The sequence below is a fragment of the Octodon degus genome, unplaced genomic scaffold (genome assembly GCF_000260255.1).
Source record: "Octodon degus isolate 3935 unplaced genomic scaffold, OctDeg1.0 scaffold00062, whole genome shotgun sequence".
NCBI classification, from domain to species: domain Eukaryota; kingdom Metazoa; phylum Chordata; class Mammalia; order Rodentia; family Octodontidae; genus Octodon; species Octodon degus.
In genome coordinates this window covers 8,830,206-8,851,485 of record NW_004524638.1, presented here as the reverse complement: position 1 = coordinate 8,851,485, position 21,280 = coordinate 8,830,206, and the positions used below count along the sequence as shown (strand labels likewise).

At 49.3% G+C, this 21,280-nt stretch overlaps 1 protein-coding gene across 4 annotated transcripts in view; it reads left to right on the top strand.

Annotated features, from left to right (window-relative positions):
- Fer1l6 (fer-1 like family member 6) overlaps positions 1 to 21,280 on the top strand; it is a 170,277-nt gene that overhangs the window by 85,423 nt on the left and 63,574 nt on the right. For all 4 annotated transcript variants that reach the window (XM_023718786.1, XM_004634457.2, XM_023718789.1 and 1 more), the window contains 5 exons: positions 1,814 to 1,933; positions 4,491 to 4,643; positions 9,159 to 9,336; positions 14,431 to 14,555; positions 19,321 to 19,455. In XM_023718786.1, coding sequence (XP_023574554.1) covers positions 1,814 to 1,933; positions 4,491 to 4,643; positions 9,159 to 9,336; positions 14,431 to 14,555; positions 19,321 to 19,455 — 711 coding nt within the window. The remainder of the gene's footprint in view (positions 1 to 1,813; positions 1,934 to 4,490; positions 4,644 to 9,158; positions 9,337 to 14,430; positions 14,556 to 19,320; positions 19,456 to 21,280) is intronic.

Below are 21,280 nucleotides of genomic sequence, written 5' to 3'. Positions count from 1 at the left end.
AAATTTGTGATCTTCCTGCCTCAGCCTCCCAGAGTTCTGGAATTATAGGCCCGTGTCACTGTGCCCAACTCAAGGTAGACTCTTGTCCCTCACTTTAGAAGCCATCTGATGCCAGGTCCTGTTGGTTCTGTGCCTCGAACACTGGGACTTCCTCTACATCTCTGTCCCCCAGTCACTAAGCACATCCTTAGCCCTTTGGCCTGGGCTTGCTTTAGTAGTTGTCCTCCAACCCATTTTCCCTACCACAATTGTAAGAGTCTTAAGCATGAATCTGATTGTATTTAAAGCAATCACTGAAGTCTCTCAATCACTGATAAAGTAAGGTCTTGATTTATTTTGCACAATCCATGGGGTGCTCCACACAGCACCCCAGCCCCGCTCTCCTTACTGCCTCTGTGTTTTTGTGTTGCAATGCTGTGGACTCTCTTATCCTCTGGGGAATTCTCATCGCCTTTTAAGATTCAGCTCAAATGGCACAACCTCCGTAAAGCCTAGCTTCGACCCTGAAGGTCTCATGATACTTTGCCTACTTAATTATTTACATGTATTGTTTTCATCTCACCAAACTGTCCAAGCCAAGGGGACAGGAGTCATTAAGTCTGAGCCGGTCCCGCCCTTGTCTCCCAGCACATTTCCTGGTAGGTACTGGGCGTTCAGTTCTCCATCAACATCTCAGAAGGCTTCCCATGTGCCAGGCACTGTGCTACGTGAGGGGAATGAAGAGCTGAAAGGACTCAGTGCCTGTCCTTTAGGAAGGTAGAGATTAGCAGGTTCATTCATTCCATAAGCATTTAGCACCTTCTATGTGCCAAGAATGTGCTGTATCACAGATACGTGACAGTGTCTCTGCCAGACAGTGAGACCACGAGGAAAGGACAGGATGGAGCAGGTCCTTGTCCTAGAGCAGTGTATAGTGCATTGGAGAAGACAGATGACAGGTGAACAGCAAACACATGAAAATTATATTGTGATTGTGGGAGAAATCCTTAAATCCATGGTGCTCAGGAAAGTATGTGGAAACAACACCATAGTGACACTTAAATTCAAGCCATGGGAGCTGAGGAAGAGCCCTTGACCAAGAGGAAGCACAGCCAGGGCCCTGCCACAGGGTGAGCCAGTGTGGTTGTCCTTGCACCTCCTGAGAACCAGAGTACCTGGGCACAGTGAACGAGGAAGGGCAGCTATGAGAAGCAGCAGGGGACAGGGCCAGCTCACACAGGGCTGCTGTAGAGCTTGAGTTTTAGTCTTCCCTAAGCCTCAAATATGGGCTGAATAAATGAATCAAAATGCTTTCCGATGTTCCAGCCACGCCACAGGCTCCCAGGCAGTGCTTCTGGCAGGACGGGTAGGCTTGGGATGGGAGCACCTGAGGCTCCAGGATGGGCAGCTGAGTGCGGTAACTAAGGACGCAAGGTCTGGACCTGGCTCAGGGCCAGCTCTAGCTCTTCTGCTCAAGGCTGCAGCTCTTTGTGTTCTAAGCCTTAAAATGAGATTGACTGTTCCCACCTCATCAGGTATTGAAGATGGAGAAGGACTAATAAAGTGGTTGGAATATTGCCTGCCACAGACTAAGAACTCAGTACACTTCAGCAGGAAGTCTAGATCCATGCCCCGGCTCAGAAAGCCGGATACCCTTGGCAAGCCGCTGTCCTTTCTGGGCCTCTGCTACTCAAGTCAGTGGTACACAGCAGTAGACCCTGACCCAGGGTCCTGTGTGAGCTTGCCACACGGGAAGGAAGGCTCTGCAGCACCGAGGCAGTGTTCATGGTCCAGACTTCTAGAAAGATCTACACTGACTCTTGTCTTGTTTTAGGAGGCGATGGCTAAGGAAGCCAAGGGCGTCATTCAGCAGCAGAAGAAAAAGTTCTCTCTTGATGAAATGATCCAGGAAGCCCAAAACTTTGTGGGGAAAATCCGCTTCCTGGTTGATGAGGTAAACAACTCCAAAGGCAAGCTGTTGAGATTAGATGAATGGCTCCTTCAAGAAGCCTGGTGGGGCTAGGTGTAAAAGATAGGTTGATGTTTTCGCCAAGCATGCTGAGTACTCAGGTGCTACTCACTTAGGGATGAGACAGATTGTTTAAATTAAAAAGTGTGGTTTTATTGCTTTTTATAAAGTCTCTCTATCCTTCAAAATAAAAATCATTCTTCCTCTTTGACTCAAGAAAAATCAAAATACTAACTGCCATCATGGGAACTTTGTGGTCTTTTTTTTTTTTTTTTAATGTATTTGTTACAGAGTCTCACTACACCAGCACACCCGTACACAGTTGCTGGCTCAGCATGCCCAAGGGCGGGGCTGGCACAGTGTGCTGTACCATGGATCGAACCTTGATCCCTGTGTGCTTGCCTAAGCAGGCACTTAGTCTGCTGAGCTATCTCTCCGGCCCTCATCATGGGAACTGTGATCAGGTTCAACTTTAAGAAGATCTAACCTGGCCCTAATGATTATTATTTTGTTGTTGTTCAGGGAATCAAACTCAGGACCCTGCACTTGCCCTAACGTAAAGGTCCCACAGCATCTCATTTTAAACTTAGTTGTAGGCAGGGTCTTCCAGAATGCTGTTGAAAGGGCCCTTGTATTTGCATCTGTCAGACACTGAAGCTCTTTCTTGAAGCCTGTAAACATGTAGAAACTTCTTAAATCAGGTTTGTGAGAAAGTTCTCAGGGAGAAGTAGAGATTTACTGCTGTTAGTCTTGCAAGTTAGAGTTGTCCCCCAAATCAGTCATTCCCTGGAGCCACATGCAGGAGAGGAACAGGCAGTCAATAAATGTGGGAATTTTGGTGAGGAGCCAGAAGGTTTAAACCAGGCCTGAAGTGTGCAAGTCAGTGACTGATTGGGCCGGGCCAGGAAAACTGCCCCATCTCCACTAGCAGGTCAGAGAGAAGATGGCACTTCCGGGCCAGTTCTGTCTGAGTGCTGGTGGGGAGCAAAACAGACCCCCTACTGCCAGCTCAGGAGCAGCACACCCTACTTCATGAAGGGCCAGCGCCTTCCTGTTTTGATAGATTGATTCATAAATTGTCATTTCAACACTCACAGTGTAGTGGGAAACTTGGTGTGGAGATCTGCTCTTCTTATCTTTAAAAAAGATCACTTATTTATTTATTTATTTATTTGGTGCAAGGTCTCGCTGCGCAGCTTGGACTCCTAGTGATCCTGCTGTCTCAGCCTCCCCGCGCTGGGATTACAGCTGTGTGCCACCACGCCTGGTTTTTGTGGCCTGGTGAACCCAGGGCTCTGGGGCTGGTGTGGCCTTTGTTACTGGAGCTCAAACTTGGGTCCTTGCACTTGGGAGGCAGACACTTAGACCACTGAGTTATCTCCCCAGCCTGCACTTTTTACCTTTTTAAAATTCATTTTAAGGAGAAAAAAGGATAAAATGCAATGAAACAGTTTCGAAACAGAATAGGACAGCTTCAATAATTAATACATTGCAAATTGTTGTCTTCATAGTAGTCATTCATACTACAAGATATAGACATGGTATACAGACAGGTCATACGTAGTAGTCTAAACACTCTTAGCACAAACCTTTCTTCTCAATGAACTAAGAGAAAGTAGCAGGATATCTATCCTAACTATCTTTTGTATGCAAAAGGTCCTTTAGAGACTTCTCCAAATACAGCTCCTCTAACTGCAATAGAACACATATCTCTGACAAAACAAAATAAAAAGAGGGATATGTTGGAAGCCATGGAAGCTAGGAAATCAATCGAATATGTGTAGTCAGGACTGGGCCTCAATGCCTAAAGCAAACACGCTATCTCGGTCCTGAGATAAACATCCTGTCTGGTTAAAGTCAGCTATTAGTCACTAGAAAACCTTGTGTCATATGTTACTAACTTTGTAAAAGTATAAATAAAATATCATTTGTTGTCAAAAAATATATATGCAGTTCTTATCTTGATTAGTAGAAGTTTAAATTCTATTTTTCTGCACATCTTGGGCTTATCTGAAGTAACTACCTAACTAGCATACCTGGCGATTGTATTCTGTGTATCAGATTTCTTGAAGACTTGCCTTCCTTTCCTGAGATCAGGTGGAAGGCCACTCAGGGACATCATGTACGTTTGTCTTTGTCTTTTCTTTTGAGTATTTTGGAAAGGTTACCTGACTCTAAGAGGTCTAGCACTTTGAAGCTAAATGTTACTGCACTAGAAAAACAAATCCATGGGAGGTTGTAGAAAATATTTGTCCTCCAAATAGAGAGAAGCAGGCTATCAAAGGTGCCAAGCCATAGGCCAGGAGTGAGCTCAGAGCCCAGGGTGCAGTGTGGCCTATGGGATTTACATGTGCTTCATGACCTGGGGCTTCTCTTTTGAGGAAGTGGCACTAAGCTTGTTTGATTGCCCAGATGTTGAAGGACCCGGGATCACAGTACAGAGCATTTTGCAGGAGAGGGACTCTTTCGAGAGAGGGGAATGGATGCTAGAGGTGCGTGTGCCCGACACCAGCCCACCCAGCCCCGTTCCCTCCGCACGCAGCCGCAGCACACCATCCCTGATGTCTTCATCTGGATGCTGAGCAACAACAGGAGAGTGGCATACGCCCGCGTCGCCGCCAAAGACCTGCTCTACTCCCCCGCCAGGGAGCAGATGGGCAGGCACTGTGGGAAGATCAAAACTCATTTCCTCAAAGTAAGTCTGCTCTATTTTTGACTACAAGGTGAGAAAGTTCTATTTTTCTTGAGTGGCTCAGAATTCCCAGTCCAGGTCCGTATCTTTGACTCTTCCCAGGGCTTTCGAAGGTAGGAGGACAGCTAGAACTTCTACCTGTCTTGATCAAACTGCAACCCAAGAGACCACCTTGGGGCCAAAGCCATCCTGATCTTCCAGTCACCGTGTCACCGGGTGCATGCACGGTTTTTTATTTTGGAAGCCAAGGACTGCATCTTAGGGGGCTTTGATTTTTATTTATTTGGTTACTAGTGAAAATGAACATTTTTCTCTTAGTTCCTCATGGACTGTTCTCTTGTGTAATCTGTCCATGGTGGATTTTTTATGAGTTATCTATATTTTCAGAATGGACCTCATTAAATATATATAGTTAATACATATTAATTAAAAAGAAAACCACAAGAGGAATAGAACTCCAGTTTTGGATTCATGGTGACTTTATATTTTTTAATATTTTTTATTTTTGGGTTTTTTGAGACAAGGTCTCACTTTATAGTTTAGGTTTACCTTCAACTCATTATGTAGCCCAGTCTAGCTTCAAATTCACAGCGATCCTCCTAACTTACCCTCCTGAATGCTGGGATTCCAGGCATCCACTACTGTATCTGGTATTCTAGTGACTTTAGATTGTAAAAATATGACAGTGCTAGCCCAGTGTGGTGTGGTATGCCTGTAATTCCAGTACTATGGGAGGCAGAGGCAGCAGGATAACAAGTTCAATCCCACCCGGGCAATTTAGTGACTTAGTGAGACCCTGTCTCAAAATAAAAAAGGGGCAAAGGATCTAGCTCAGTGTGAAGTGTGAAGGCCCTGAGTTTAATCCCCAGTGTCACATGCACAAACAATGACAGCCTGAACGAACTGAGGTCTGTGCTTACTTTACAATGAGAAGGCCCCAGGTTCTCTCAGGGGGCTCTCATAGACATGGTGGCCGGGTATTTTACCCCTTCCACAAACACATTTGTAGCCCAGCAAATAAAAATAAGCAAATATGAAGAAAAGTGGTTCTAAGCCGTACTGTTATCACTGATGAGCAACAAGAACAGGAATCTCCTGACGAATTTCCCAACTGTCCTGCCAGTTTCAGTTCTGGTTCCTCGCTGCCCCCAGGGGCAGGGTGAGCATGCTCAGGTTCCTCTCAGATGAGGGACAGGTGAAGAAAGCGTTGCTTCACAGGGGACAGAAGACCTGCTCACGTGAGAGAGCTTTGCCAGTGCTTGGGGGTCACCATGGAGCTGGTGATGGCGGAAGAGAGAGGGAAAGAGGGGAGAAAGAGCAAGCGGAAGAGGAGGGAGAGGAAGCAAGGGAGGGGAGGGCAGGCAGGGGGAGGAAAGGGGCGAGACCAGAGGATGAAAGGCGCCCCCACAAGCACGGGCTCTGAGGGCAGGTGATGCTGGACTGGAACCCACCCCAGTTTGCTAGAGCTGCTGCGCTGAAGCTTCGCACACTGACTGACCTGGCAGCAGAAACTTCGTATTCCCTACAATCCCAAAGAGCAGAGATCTTGGCTCAAGATGTTGACAGGACCATGCTTGCTTTGAAGATGTCAGGGAGAGAGATGTCGTAGGGGCTTCAGGGGTGGCTTTAGGACCTCTGGAGGCTCACAGCACCCAGCGAGTTAGGAGGCCACAGAGCCCCGCAGCCAGGAAACGGTCCCCAACCAGAAGAGCCACTACTGCGTCAAGAAACTTCCATTCTTCAGGGCCCGGGCTGGGACTGTTTCAGGCAGTTCTTTGGCTAGGGCTAGCACTGCTCTTTACACGGCGATCCCTGTGTGTCCGCGTTCCTGTCTCTTCAGGCAGGCTTCCAGGCCCACCCTACCCCAGCACCGTGCCATTTTAACTAGAATAACTCCATCTGCAGTAATCCTATTTCCAAGCAAGGCAACAAGCTGAGCATGAAGAAACAGGACATCAGCATGTGAAATTGGAGGGGACGGAATTCTGCCCATCTCAGAATTCCAGGGTCAGTGTTTACAGGCTGTTAAGATCGTGGACAAGAACATTCACCCCATTTTTATTCATGGTTGTGAGGATCAGGTGAAGAAATCCAAGCAAAGAGCACATAGTTATCTGTCACCCACAGTAACCACCTAGCAAGCACTAGCGTGTGAACAACGGTGCACCCTACACCCTGGAGAATGCTGCTGTCATTGTGTGTCCCCTTCACATTCGGTCAGTGCTTTGTGATGTGACATGTTAGTTTTTGTGAGGTTATAAAATAACTCTTGAACTCACTGACATAAAACTATAAATGAAAAAATTACCAGTCATTCTAAACAAATATTAGATATTTTCTTTAAATTTCACCATTTAAGGAATGCTAAGGCAAAACACGTTTGTCTTAAAAATAGCAAATTATTACAAAAAAAACCCCATGCTAAAAATACTAGAAAGTAGTATAAAGTTACTGTCTCTTAAATATTTTGATATGTCCTGGCACTATTTAAATTAGAGCAAAGAAGAGCTCTCAAATAAAGCCAGAGGCTATCCGTAACTGAGAGCAGAGAACACTGCGGCATTCTTCACATGTGTATTATTGGAGGCAGTACGTCTGTAAATCCCAACTCTCTTTTTTATCTCTGTTGCCCGTGGTAACTTTCTGGTCTTGCTGAATTCTATTCTGTCTACATGATGAAGGATCTTGAAGGATCTTGATAAGATGACTCAGCAAAACTGTTCTCAGCCCTGCTTTGATTGCCACCCCTGATTTTAACTTCCTAACCCCTCCTTTTATGCCCCTTTGTCCTCCTGGAACTGGCAAGCCTGAAAAAGGCAAGACCTGGGCCAGGGAGTCCCAGTCATCCCACACCTGATACTCATTCTCATTTCCTAGTGAAGAATTAGAAGGCAGGAAGAAAAGCATAGACCGTAAATCTTGATGCACCTTTAGGCCAGAGCTGTCTCAAAGTTTATTCTGTTCCCAGCTGTCTTTAAATGGCTCTGTAAATGTCCCATGTCCACACACCTTTGGAAGTGGTAGGTGTAGCTTTGGAAACTGGAGTTTCAGTGTCCACCAATGAGGTAGGAGGTCCAAGGAGTCCTGTAGCAGGAAACATCTGGCTTTTCAAACATGCATTCACCAAACCCAATTCCCCAGATGAGCTACTCAGGATTTCAGGCAGCTTCTGTTCTTCAGGGCCCCGTTAATGTAGAAGGGACAAAGGTTGTATTGCCCTGGGATCAGTCCTCAGCATGAGAATGAGAGAAGGAATAAGAGGGGGAGAGAGAGGAGAGAGAGGAGAGGGGAGCTCCTCTCTGATCCCTTAGATCTCCCTCGTTCTGAGCTCTGGAGGGGCCAGGCTGTCTCTGTGCTGTGATGGTCTCCTGGTCCACGCCCTCAGCAGAAGCTCACTAGCACTTCCAGTAGTGCACACTTGAGTTGCTCCAAATCCACTTCTGGAACCCACAGAGCAAGATAGGAAGGTGAACGGACAGCGATGCTCAGCTTGGAGTCAGGGGCTCACCCCAGGGCCTTGGAAATCGGCAGGCAGGTTCTAGCCTGTCCTAATGGGATCTTGTGATCCCCAAGGAAAGGAAGTGGAGTAGGAGACAAGAGTGACTGATAGGAAATTCTGAAGAGGCAATTAGAAGAGTCCACAGAATCTGAAGAGACAACAGTTTCTTAATAGCCACCAGCTACTCACAGAAGGCTGGCTGTGTCAGCCGCCCTGCGCGGAAGCCGGCCTCGGGCTTGGGCTCTGTAGGTGGGGGCAGGGGCTCTGTGGAGCTGCTGCTGCGGGTGCAAAACAAAGGAGTCCTGCGGCCTGCTTGAGCATTGTCTTTTCCATCCGGGTCTCAGGAGTCTGTGCACCACACACACATGCACACACACGTGTATATATGCACACTCACCACATACGCAGATATAAACATGAACACAAAAATCAAGCACACTCACAAATCTGAGTGCATTCTCAAGAGCAGAAACAGTGGTCAGGGAGCCGGAATAGCACAGCAGGATGAAGGGTTCCGGTCAAGGCCACAAGGTGTGGGAAGACAGCTTCCTTCGGGAGCTCAGAGTCCTGCCACGGAAAGAGGAGCATGGAGCTCTTCTGAGTGAAGCAAAGAACTGGAAGCTGGGTTTAGAACTCTTGGATTTGGGGATTTTCCTCGGTGTGGTGGAGATGTGGGCTGGGGGTTCAGAGGCAGGACTGTGGGATCATCTCTTCCGGGTTGGCGCCTCGGCTCTGTCACCAAGAACTGAAGCATCTTGGGCAGTTTGTTTAACCTTTCTGAGCCCAAGTTCCCTCATCCATAAATGAAGGCAGTAAATACATCCACCTCTTAGCTTCAACAGACCCAGGACTTGGAGGTGCAGTTAAGCCTCAGGCCCCGCAAACCTGGATCCGCCTCTGAAGCTGTGCGTTGCGCTAACCGCGCTCATTTCTCCTGTTGTGACATAAGCAGAGTCTCTGAAGATCTCTGAACAAACCTCCGGGTGTCTCAAGCAGTCTTCCTTGTCGCCTTTCCCCAGCTCCCTGGGAAACGTCCAGCAGGGTGGGCAGTGCAGGCCAAGGTCGACGTGTACCTGTGGCTGGGCCCCACAGGATTCTCCGGCGCCATGTTGGACAACCTGCCAGCAGGCTATGAGGCAGAGCTGCCCTCCACAGCAGCCGGCGCTCGTCGCCCTCCATCCAGCCTGCTCTACCCAGGTACGGGCTCGGGGGCAGTGGGGCGTCGGGTGCCTCTGGTGGGCCTGTGAGCAGACAGTGGGCAGGCAGCCTGCCCGAGCTGTTGGCACATTATTTTAGGCCAGCGTATTTACCTTCTCTGTCCCAGTTCCAAAGTGTTCCTCCTTAGTTTCAATGTTCCATTTAAAAGTGTAGAGAAGTCTTTAAGCACATCTGGAGTAAACATTTATGCTTTCCTGTTGATGGAGGGAAACCACCTTGAGTTTCTTTGTAGGCAGACTAGATAGGTGGAGTCTCCATGTTAGTGTTAATGAGTTCTTCAGTGGTATGGATTCGGGCGCTGAGGCAGGCTTTCCTTTGTACGTGGCGTGGAGGTTTTGATCTATTCCCAAGTCCCAGTGGTGACCAGATTCTGGTACCAGTGGAGAGAAATCCTGGTGGTGTCCCTCATATTTCTCTTTTTCTTTTCTTTCTTTTTTTTTTTTTAAATGTATTTAGAACAGGGTCTACAGGGTCTCACTATGCAGCTTGGACTCATAGTGATCCTCCGGTTTTCAGCCTTCCAAGCACTGGGATTACGGGCCCCACCATGCCTAGTCTCAGTCACCACCTCAGTGTGCCCCAGGGGGCAGGGCAGGCATGGCACACCAAGGATTGAACTCTGGCCACTGTGCTCTGCCTAAGCAGGTGCTTTAGTCCACTGAGCTATCTGGCCGGCCCTATCACTCATGTCTTTTTAGCTCAGTCCTTGACTGGGTTTACCAGTCAGCACACTTGAAGAAATCCTTTCTTCCATGTAGTTATTTTCACGTCAGCGCACTTATCTTTTCATACAATTTTGAATTTCAGTATAGACATTACAGACTTGCAAATGCATTTGGCTTCCCATTTCCTGATGGCTTTAATTTCCACGGTATTGGCTGCTGAATCAGATGCAGCAGATGCAGTTTTAGCTTCTGGCTACTGAAGCTGAGTTTTGAATACAGCCAGTACCAGAAACTCTGGAGAGCAGTGTCCACATCCACATGTCCTAGTGCAAGGCTCCTACACATAGAGTAACCTGGACTGCCAAGGAATCTAAGTGGACCAGGAGTCAGAGAAGACAGGGTCCTGGGAGGGACTGGCAGTGCCCCAGCCGTGGTGTCTGTACCCCATGTCAATGGGCAGGAGCAATGTGGTGTTTGGAGGGAGGGCTGGTGCATACTACCCATTCCTTCCCACGCACGGTACCCTGTGCCTCATAGAGGACAGCTTCTTTATTTCCCACATCATCACCGGCAGGTTGATATTGCAAATGGAGAGCGTCTGTATCAGAGATGCTTGAAAGCTGCCTAGGAGCACACAAGGCCCTAGTCGCTTTCTTGTGGATGGGACAGACACCCCACGCCCAAAACTCAAAGGAGGCGAGGTTTATTTGGGCTCAGTGCTTTTTGAGGTTTCAGTTTGTAATAGGCTGACTCCAGGACAGAAGGAAAGACCTGGGGGAAAGGCTTGGGTGGAGGAAAACTGATCGCATCGTGGAAGACAGGAAGCAGGAAGAAGAGAAGGGCTGGCAGGGACCGCCTCTTCTGACCAGGCCCGCCTTCCAGAGCTGCATTCAGAGACACACTTACCAGGGGATGAGTCCAGGGATGGGTGCGGTGCCCCACGATTCAGTCGCCTTCCAGAAGCCCTGCCTCAGCACACATCAGGCTCTGGGGGGACATCTGAGACCTAAGCTATAGCACGCAGCTAATAAATAATGGAGCAAGTCCTCTCCGAGTCCTGCTCCTCTCTTTTAACTGTTTTCCATCCTGTCTTGCAAGAGCTTCTGTTTTGGAGTAAATAACAGCCACACCAAGTCTGTTTCCTGTTTCTGTAGATACTATCTCTAGAGACCCAAAGACCAAGACATGCTTGCTGTTCTAGCTGCTGAAAATGTAGGGGTAGGGGGAGTCTTTCCCCCGTGCTTTCCAGTCCCCTGCAGCATGTCGTTTTCATGGGGTGACCTGATAAACCTCTCCTGCTGTGCCCTGACATTGATGGCTTTGGCTGCCCTCCATACCAGCTGGAGAGTTCCATGCCCCAGAGAATACCCATGCTGTGAATAATTAGCTTGCGTCTGTTAGGGTTTGTGTGTATTTGTTCCCCCAAAGCCTCACACAGTCATTGAGGCGCAGTTCTACAGTTTGTGAATAATTCATGATCTGAGGCTGGGATTATGGTCTGAGTATTGCTAGGATTATGGGTCTGAGTACAGCTGGGATTATGGGTGTGAGTGCTACACCCAGCCTGGGGCAGATAGCCTGAATGTAACATAAGAGAGGCAGAGAGATAGACAGGCTTGCTCTCTGTTGCCATTGATGCTGTTGATCCTGCTATTTGCTCTTGCTCTTTGCCACTGCCATGAACTGCTGCCTTCTTCCATGTGCCGCTCTGCCTTGCGGCCAGCTAAGCATGGACTGAAACCTCCACTAACTGTGAGCTAAGTAAACCTTTCCTTTGTTTTGGGTGTTGGGTACTTGCCCACAAACAAGAGAAAAGTAACCGAGGTAGCATCTAAACATGGAAGGCACAGTGGGAAAGGTAGTGGCGGCGTAGATGAGTGAGAGGAGACGCTGACCCTCAGGCACAGTCACATGAGTGAGAGGAGACGCTGACCCTCAGGAACAATCACACACAGCTCTCCTGAAGGTCAGGGAGATGCTCTGCAGAAAAAGAGAAGGACACCTGGGTGAGAGCTAGTTCATTCCAAGGAACAGAGCTAGTGGGACTCAAGGCCTCAAAATACAGGAACTTGGACTGAGTAATCCTCCTCTCCCCAGAGCTGTTCAGGGATGCTTGTTGAGGACTATGTTTCCAGGATTAGTCATTTCAAGGCAGCTGAGGGACAGTCTCAAGTTCTTTTCCAGATGAGAAATTTGCCACTGTGTAGTCCGCTAAAGAATACATGAGGGGCCAGTGAGATAGCTCAGCAGACTAAGCACCTTCTTAGGCAAGTGCAGGGACTGGGGTCTGATCCCCGCACCACTGCCATGCCAGCCCCACTCCTGGGTGTGCTGAGCCTGCCACCAAGACCAGCCATGGTAACGCACACCTATAATCTCAGTGATGGAGAGGCTGAAAGCAGGAGGATCAGCAGTACAAGTGTGAGCTGCATAGTGAGTCCCTGTACCAAATACATTAAAAAAAGAATCCATGAGCTAGCCCCTAACACGTTTCTCCCAGAAAATCTTTGCATCATCTACTGACCATTGCATTGCTTACCGTCGTCATTTCAAGGGGCTCCTTCTCCGGTAGGGCCCAAGCAAATCCTCCCAGTATGCACACCCCGTGCCATCTGAGGCATTGTCACATAGGTCCACAGAAACAAATACTTTTCTAACAGAAGGATGGAAAACACTGGAAAGAAAGAGTTTGGAGATAGTTTGCGCCATCACGTATTAACTGTGTGTTATGGCTTAGATATAAACTGTCCCTCCAGTACCTCACATGTTCAGAGGTGGGTTTTGGAAGGTGATTGGATCATGGGGTGTGGCACTCATTGGTGAATACACCCATCAGTTGATCAGTGCAATCAGGGAACCTTTAAAACTGAGTCCAAAGTAGTCACTCTTCATTCCCTGACTTGATCAGAGCTTAGCGACACCATGCTGTGTGTAACTGGACTTAATTGGAAAAGACTCAGAGTTCAAGTTTCCAAATTCTTTGGAGGACTCTGTTTCCAGGATTAGTCATTTCAAGGCAGCTGAGGGACAGTCTCAAGTTCTTTTCCGGGTGAGAAATTTGCCACTGTGTAGCATGCTAAAGTTGACACGAGGGGCCTGCAAGATAGCTCAGCAGACCAACAGTGATAACATTGTTGAGTTCTCGTGCTCCATGATGGTCTCCATGGTAGCCAGGCAGCAGCATGGAGTGGGGGGACAGGAATGGGAGCAGGTCCCCCTTTAGTCCTTGGGTCTCAGGACCATCAAGGAAGGAATCGCCTTCAGGGGCCCTGCTCTTTTGCACCCCTCCTCCACTTGGGGACCAAGCCACGTGGCACCAACTGCTGCAGTGCCTCTCCCACCCTCAAGCCAGTCTCTCCAGCAGCGTGTGAGACCTGATCCTTCGAACTTCCCACCACAGCAGGCAGGGCGGCCTCCCCAGCATCCCTCTGTCCTTCGCAAACTTGATTCAGTTGTATCCTCCTGGCACTTTGCGCTCATATCTTCATAGTTTGTGCGTGCACTGCTGGGCATTCCTCCCTCAGTCAGGCCTCAAGCCCCGCAGCAATTTGGCCACCATTGCTGGGGACCCTGGGTGCTGGCCAGAGCCAGCTGCATTCTTGCCTCTACGTTGCGTAGGCTTTTTTTTTAATTTTTAGTTTTTATCATACATCTGTGCAGTGCGAGAAGACTGCATTCATTGTGAGGAATTGGTACGTGTGCATGACGGATCTCCATCCTCCCCGACACACCCCTGAGCCCTGTTCTTCCTTGCTCAATCCTGCTGCAGCCACTTGAGGCCCTAGCCTTGGCTCTGGCCCTTAGGAGTGTGCACTCAGCCTGTCACTGGCTGGCAGGAAGGAGGGAGGGCTGAACAGACATCTCAGGACATTTATTGAGTTTAATGAAATATAAGCTATTGGGCCAGGGAGATGGCTCAGTAGAATAGGTGCTTGCCTGGCAAGCACAAGGTCCTGAGTTCAATCCCTGGAACCACAAAAAAAAAAAAAAGAAAGAAATAAAAGCTATTTGTGGAATAGGTCCCCTGAAAAATCAGAAATAGAATTACTGGGGAGTAAACTATGAAATTTTAGAAAAAGAAGTGGATTTTGGAAGAAGTAGAATCCAGGCTCTGCGCCCTTGGGAAGTATTTTGTCCTCGTCACAGCCCATTTTCCTCAGCTATACAGTGGGGGTGACCATGTGGATGGCACAGGTGGTTGTGAAGACGAAGATACACAACAAGCAGAAGCATGAGAGAGCGCCTGGCCCGCAGGTCTCTATCCGTGGTTCCTCTGTCCTCTCCCAGGCTTCCAGCGAGTCACAGCGGTGCCCGTAGTCACCTTCCTTTGTCTGCAGATGCAACGCTCACGTTGCGTGTGCTGCTCCTGCCAAGGCTAACACCTGCCCTCCCTGTGGTCTCTCCCCAGCCCGGCACGTCTTCCAGCTGAGAGCGCACATGTACCAAGCCCGGGGCCTCATCGCAGCCGACAGCAATGGGCTTTCTGACCCCTTTGCCAGGGTCACATTCCTGTCGCAATGCCAGACCACAAAGGTAAGCAGAAACCAGCTGCTTCTCTGCAGCCTGTGACCGGGAAGAGAAACTAAGACACAGGAACACAGCTGGGTCTCTGCATGTGCAGGAGGGGTAAGGTGAGCGAGGGCCATTGTCCCCTGAGAGCTGCTGTCCCAAGGCAGAGGGAGGGAATTCTGAGGCAAAGGGAAGTGGGGAGAAAAAGAGGAATGTGGGGGGAGCAGAACCCCCAGTCCTGAAGAGGGCAGGCACTGGGAGCAGGGTGAGGACCGTGAAGGCGGGAACAGTGGAGAACAGTGGAGAAGGGCCCAGCAGTGCTGGTGGTGGTGGCAGGGGGAGTGCTCTTACTGACAGCCAGAAAGTTCTAGACTCTACACCAGGCTAAGGGTCTCTGCACACTTTCAACCCTTCCATACTTCAAACCCTTTCTCTAGAAACTGTCCCGGGAGTTGCAGGAGACAGGTGTGTGTGCCCTGCTCCTTGGTTCTTTCTCCCTTTGCGGGTGCTTTCTTAAGAGGTCTCGTGCTCTAAGGATTCAGTCTGTTCTCTGGCTTCCTGCACAGAGCGAGTAACTGCTGCCTGTCTGGAAAGGCAGGACACGGGCTCTGGGGCTGCTCTCCAGCTCCTCTACCCTCCAGCTGTGTGACTTCAGGCGAACCCCACAACTCACTGCCTCTCAGGCTGGCCGTCTTATGACAGGGATGTCATGAAGATGGGAAGAGTTAAGTGTAGAGAATGAGTAACAGTGGCCAGGATATTGGCTGGTGCTGGAGGATAACATTTTCGTGCAGGGCACCGTCTATGACCCTGTTGATGGCTTAGACTGTGCTTGATTTATGATGCGCAGGCTGAAAGCATGATGGGAACCAGCCTCCCAGCCTTTTGCCCGCATGCGCAGGCTGCTAGCCCAGGCAGCCTGTGAAGGGTGTGGGACCCGGCTGCTCCCAAACGTGCAACCCAGGCCCGACACGGGCATTCTCCCCTGTAGAACAGGCGGTACAGAGCCTCACTCCAGCAGGGGAGAGAGCTGTGTCCTGCCTGGGAGGGGAGCTGGGAGAGACCCCACGAAGAAGATGATTCCATTCTCATTCCATGACAGCATGAAAACAAGAGCACAGCGCCTGTTGCTCCCCTGGCCTTTGAGTGGTCGTGTGCAGTGCAGCGACTATAAACGTCAAGCCCAACCCCGACGCCCAGGTGCTAACCCAAGGTCCTACTTATTGACTATGTGATGTTAAGCAAAACCTGGAGGACGACAGCGATGGGTGGAGCTCACAGAGGGGAACAACCCCCCACCCCCACACACAGTGCTCAGCCAAGACAGCTTCCACGTGGTTTGTAGCTCTTCCTCAAAATAAGGGGACTTACAAAGCGTGGACCATCCTCCGAGGCCACAACCTTGTGGCATCCCAGACCCTCTGCAGTGACCCTAGAGGGCAGTATGGAGACAGCTGGGCTCCTGGAACGGCCATAAATGCCATTATTTTGCATCTCCAGTATCTTCATTTGATTTATATCCATATCTCAAAGAAATAGATGGGCTTTGTTAATCAAGTAATTGAGAGGGAAAATAATTTCCATTGAGCCCTGGACTTTGCCCCCCTGATTTTGAAACAGGTACCTATTTTTTGTTAATCCCAGCTGTCATTTAGTAAAATCGCCCCTCGTGCCACACATGGTGCCAAGCAATTCCTATTCATGGTTTGGCACACCCACTTAGCCCACGGGTGGGCGTCATGACTAGCCCCACTCTGCAAGCAATAAAGGTAAGGCTCAGAGCCTTTAGAGCTAGGTGGTGGTGGAGCCAAGACTGAAGCCCATGTTCAGCCAGGTGCAAGTTTGTTTATCTGAATCACTTGTTTCCATTTGGGGAAGAAGGGATCCCAGTTTTTCTCCCCAGTTTTAGTGATGAGGGGACCAGTCTGCAGAAGGCAGGCCTCCTCCTCAAAATCTTTGTGATGGGGAGAGCAGAACCCAGATCCTCACAGGCACAGCTGGGCCAGAGTTCTCACGGGCACCCTCATGGCCTGACCCCCTGGTGTGCAGAAGAGCCAGCCTCAGCGGTGCTGGGCCTGCTAACCAGCCCTTCACCAAGTGACTCAGTAGTCTGGGGAATTTCAAAGAGGGGAGCCCAGTTATTGCAAGGTCACTGAGGAAACTGGACTTGGAGGACAATAGGAGAGGGAGACAGGCTGTTGTAGAGAAGGGCTGTGGAGAAGGAGGGCAGAGGGGCTGGGGGCTTCGAGGGAACATTAGGGAGAGGACGGGAGGGCGTCGTAGGGGAGGGAAGCATGTGGCTCGGGCTCTGTGATCAGGACAGTGCCCAGTTCCCCGAGCATGGAAGCCTGGCCGGGGTTGAGCCAGGTGCCAAGGCCAGAGGGCGGCAGGCATTTGGGTTTTGTTTTAATTTTGTGGTACTGGGCAAGCACTTTAGCACTGAGCTACACTCCAGCTGAAAATGTTTGCTCATTTATAAATGAGTATGGTCTGGGATGCAGCGTGCGTGCGTGTGTGTGTGTGTGTGTGTGTGTGTGCACATGCATGCAAGCATAGGTGCACATGTGTGTGAAAGCCTTTGTTGAGTAGCTGCTGCGGGCCAAGGAGATAGTACTCGTCATCTCAGACAGCAGTCACAGTGACACCGTAAAGCAGGTGCTAAGTGTGCTTGAATGGAGAAGCTCAAGTTTGGAGAAATGAAATCACTCGATCAAGTGGGACGCTGTGTAGGTAATAAAACCAGTGCTCCCAAAAGGGCGACCTGGTTCCACAGCTCTCCTCTGCCACTGTGCTGGCCTCCCTGTCGGTGCGCTAGCTAAGTGTGACTGTGACTCCTAATAACAGTCGAGCCAGCTCGAGGCATGGTTCTTTGCAGAAGCGCCCAAGAAACAAGGCTGAGCGCAGCCACCTCGGCAGCACGGTGAGGAGTGTGCCCTTCTGTGAGTGAACTTTGTAGTGCCTCTGGAAGGTGACTGTGGTCTTTTAAACACAGGAGCAACTTTGCAGCCAGGCCAGTGCCCATTTGCCCGTCCACACCAGCAGCCACTGGGCGCCAGTACTGCACCTCACACACTGCAGGTCCTGACTAAATAAATACACGCCAAATGCCTGGATGGATACAGGTCTCTGGAATCCTACAAGTGCACTTATTGCCCTTTGTGTCAAGGAAGACATCAACCTGTGTCCACAGGAGAGATGCTGTGGAGTCGGAAGTGCTTTAGTATGGCAGTACAGGGTGCGTGCTGCAAGACAGATTGCAAGTCTATCTTCAAAATAACATGAGGGGCAGGGATATAGCTCAGTGACATAAATGCCTGCCTGGCAAGTGCAAGGTCCTGAGTTTGATCCCTACTACAGCAAGCAAGCAAGCAAGCAAGCAAGCAAGCAAGCAAGCAAGCAAGAACATGAGCACACAGTTTCTGGGCTGCTGATCCCAACAGGGGTGACTGCAGGCAGCTCCGTGGCCCTGCTTACTGCTGGCTGATGCCATTCTTCCCCATCAGGAGGTTAGGTCTCCTCTGAAACGCTTTTGCTTTGAACCTCATTTTATTGGCAGCACAAAATACTTGAAAATCAAAAAAGAATGAAGGGAAGGAAATGCAAACACAGTGATTTTATGATTCACATAAAGAAGAGCCATAAAAATATTATTTCATGACCGCAGTGCCAATGACTTAGTGCAGTGACTGGAGTTGGCTTCCGCTAGAACTGCGAGCGAGAGCTTTGTGTGGGCTCTGGGGCTTGGAGTCTGGCCAGGCCAGGCCTTTCCCCTCGCCCTGCCTGTGAGCAGCGGCAATAGAGGGCAGAGCTGCTGTGGAAGCTTCCCCAGCCACGTGACTGCTGGTGTGGTCACTGGTGGAGTCACCCGTGTGACCGTGGAGCCTGGGGGACAGAGTTGTGACTGTGGGTTTTCTCCAGGGCCAGCCTGCTTCCCAGGTACAGGCCTGCCCTTCCTGCAAATACTTGTGGCCTTGAGCTCCGCGAAGCTGGCGTGGTTCTGGTGTAACAACACAGAACAACATGAGCCAATTGTGCGTTCTCTTCTCAAGCATCTTGAGTGGCCTGGTGGGGGCTGTGAAGCTACCTGGGTGACTCAGTCTTGGTTCTAGATGAGTTATAGAGTGTCTGTCCTTCCTTGACCTATGATGTCTCCATCTGTAAAATGGGTACAGAAACTACCAGCGTCATAGTCTTCTGCCATAGCAAACCCCACAAAAGGAGTATGCTGTGCAAAATGGTGACCATTGCTTAGAGGATCCTGAGGCATTCCAAGCAAATACCATAAAGCCATTCCTATAAGGAACATCAGAGTTTCACACTCTAGGATATTTGGTGACAGAATTTTTTTCATAAATGAAGAGTGATTAGACCCTCTCCCCTCAGTTTTCCCATGTACGATATGGAACAATATTAGCACTTATTTGTGAGGAGACATGAGGTTTGCGGCCAGGGCTTTAGAGTTGGCGTGTCGAGGTCAAATTTTGGTCCTACCACTGGCTCCCACTGGGCAAATGAGCCTAAGTTCCCTGGTCTTTAAACTATGAGCAAATCACTGTGCCCAGGATCATTGAGAAATTTGAATGGACCGGCACGTACAGCGCGGCTGGTAGCACACAGAAGTGCTCCGCAGGGGACCATGCCGCCTTCACAGCACTGCTGAGGAGCTGGAAGTATTAGGCAACTGGGTATTGAGCAGCACTCTGTTCGTGAGACGTGGTAGACACAGGAGCTTCTCCAGGTCAGGAATCCTTGTGTCCTGAACTGAATGGTTCTCGGTCTCTTCTTCCAGGTCATTTCCCAGACTCTGTCTCCAACCTGGAACCAGATGTTGCTGTTCAATGACTTGGTGCTGCACGGAGATGAGAAGGAGCTGGCGGAGTCCCCACCTGTCGTGGTAGTGGAGCTGTATGACAGCGACGCAGTGGTCAGTGTCTGCCAGGCCCGTGCCTCACTGCATGCACCTCACTGAGAGCCTTCCAGCGTTGTTGTAGTGGTCATGGTGGTGGTGCTGATGCTAACAACCAAACCCAGGGCCTTACACACTCCTGGCAAGCCCTCCAACACTTTCCATACTTATGATACAGCCTTGTTGGCTGGGATGCAGCCATGGACCACCTCACCTGGATGACTTAAAGTAAATCAAGTCCTGTCATTGTTAGTGGCCGGGACCCAGGGCCTAGAGACCAAACTGACTCTATAAAGCTGTGGATGTTTATTTGCTTTACTCTGGGGCTCTCTCTTACCATTTCTTTTAAATTGTAGTTAAAGGGCTGGAGAGAACAGCTCAGCAGACTAAGTGTCTGCTTAGGCAAGCGCAGGGGCCAGGGTTCGATCACTGGTACCACATGCCACACTGGCCCTGTCCCTGGGCACGCTGAGCCAGCCACTGAATCCAAGCATGATGATGCACACCTGTAATTCCAGTGCTGGGGAGGCTGAAAGCAGGAGGGTCACTAGGAGGGATTTTTTTGTTTTTTGTTTTATTGGCTGGCTCAGGATGCCTTAAGGGTAGGTCTAGTAAGGCATGAGGATTTTTTTATTTTATTTTATTGAGAAATAAATAGCAATGAGACAGTTTCAAAACTGATAAATAGGACAGTTTCAATAATTAATACATTGTACACTGTTATCTTCTTAGTAGTTATCCATAGCACAAGAAGCAGACAGGATATCCTGTCCAAACACTATTACTACAAATCTTTCTTATTGAATTAAGAGAAAGTAGCTGTATGTCTATCCTAACTATTCTGTATATACAAATACAAAATGGTCTTTTCTTTGTATCCCCTTTTTTTGTTTAGTCCTGTCAGAAATGGGTATTCCATTGGCATCTAAATACTATAGGTGCGTGAATTCAGCAAAACAATCCAACACAGTCCAGCAGTCCACAATAGCAGTGGGTTATCTGCAGAAGTTGTTGACTTGAACCTTTCACAACTCAGCATATTAATATGGCTTTACTTTATGTACCTCATTTTTATACTTTTCTGCTGGATGGTTAGGACCAAGACAAAGCAAGACCTATATAACAAGAAATGTAACTTTTGTATCGGATAAGGTCAGCCAAGTCCCTCAGGATTTATCCTGAAACCCTGTACCGTAGTTTGTAGATCCTTTGTCAGTGTCAGCCATGTGGATGAATCACGGCCATTTCTTGACCAATTTGCTCTCTGAGGCATGAGAATTTGGGGATCAAACCACAGTATCCTGAGCCTGACTCCCTTTGTTTAAGCAGGCAATTAAACAACTGAGCTAAAGGGCAGGCCCCCAAGAGGATCACTATGAGTCCAAGCTGTGTAGTGAGTCCCTACACAAAATAAAAAAAAAAACAAAAAACAAAAAAACTCACCTAAATTGGAATTAAAATATGACCTAGTGAGCAGACTGCATCCAACACACACTTCCTCAGAGAAGTGGTGCTCATGCGCAGCCACACACAGCTGTCCTCATCCCAGTGTCTCATATCAGTGCTGTTTAGTAAGATCCTTGTGGGCCTCACCCAGCAGGAAAGGAAAAGATGGGCACTGTTGTCGACCTGCCTTTGTAATTGGGTCTCTCCCGTGCTTGGTGATGGCTTCCAACATGGCAGCAGCACATTTACCACTCACTGTATACCCATCAGCCCTGACTCCACCCACTGCCATCCACCAGCCCCGCCCCCACTCACTGCCATCCACCTGCCTTGACTCCGCCCATTGCCATCCACCTGCCTTGACTCCACCCAGTGCACACCCACCTGCCCTGACTCC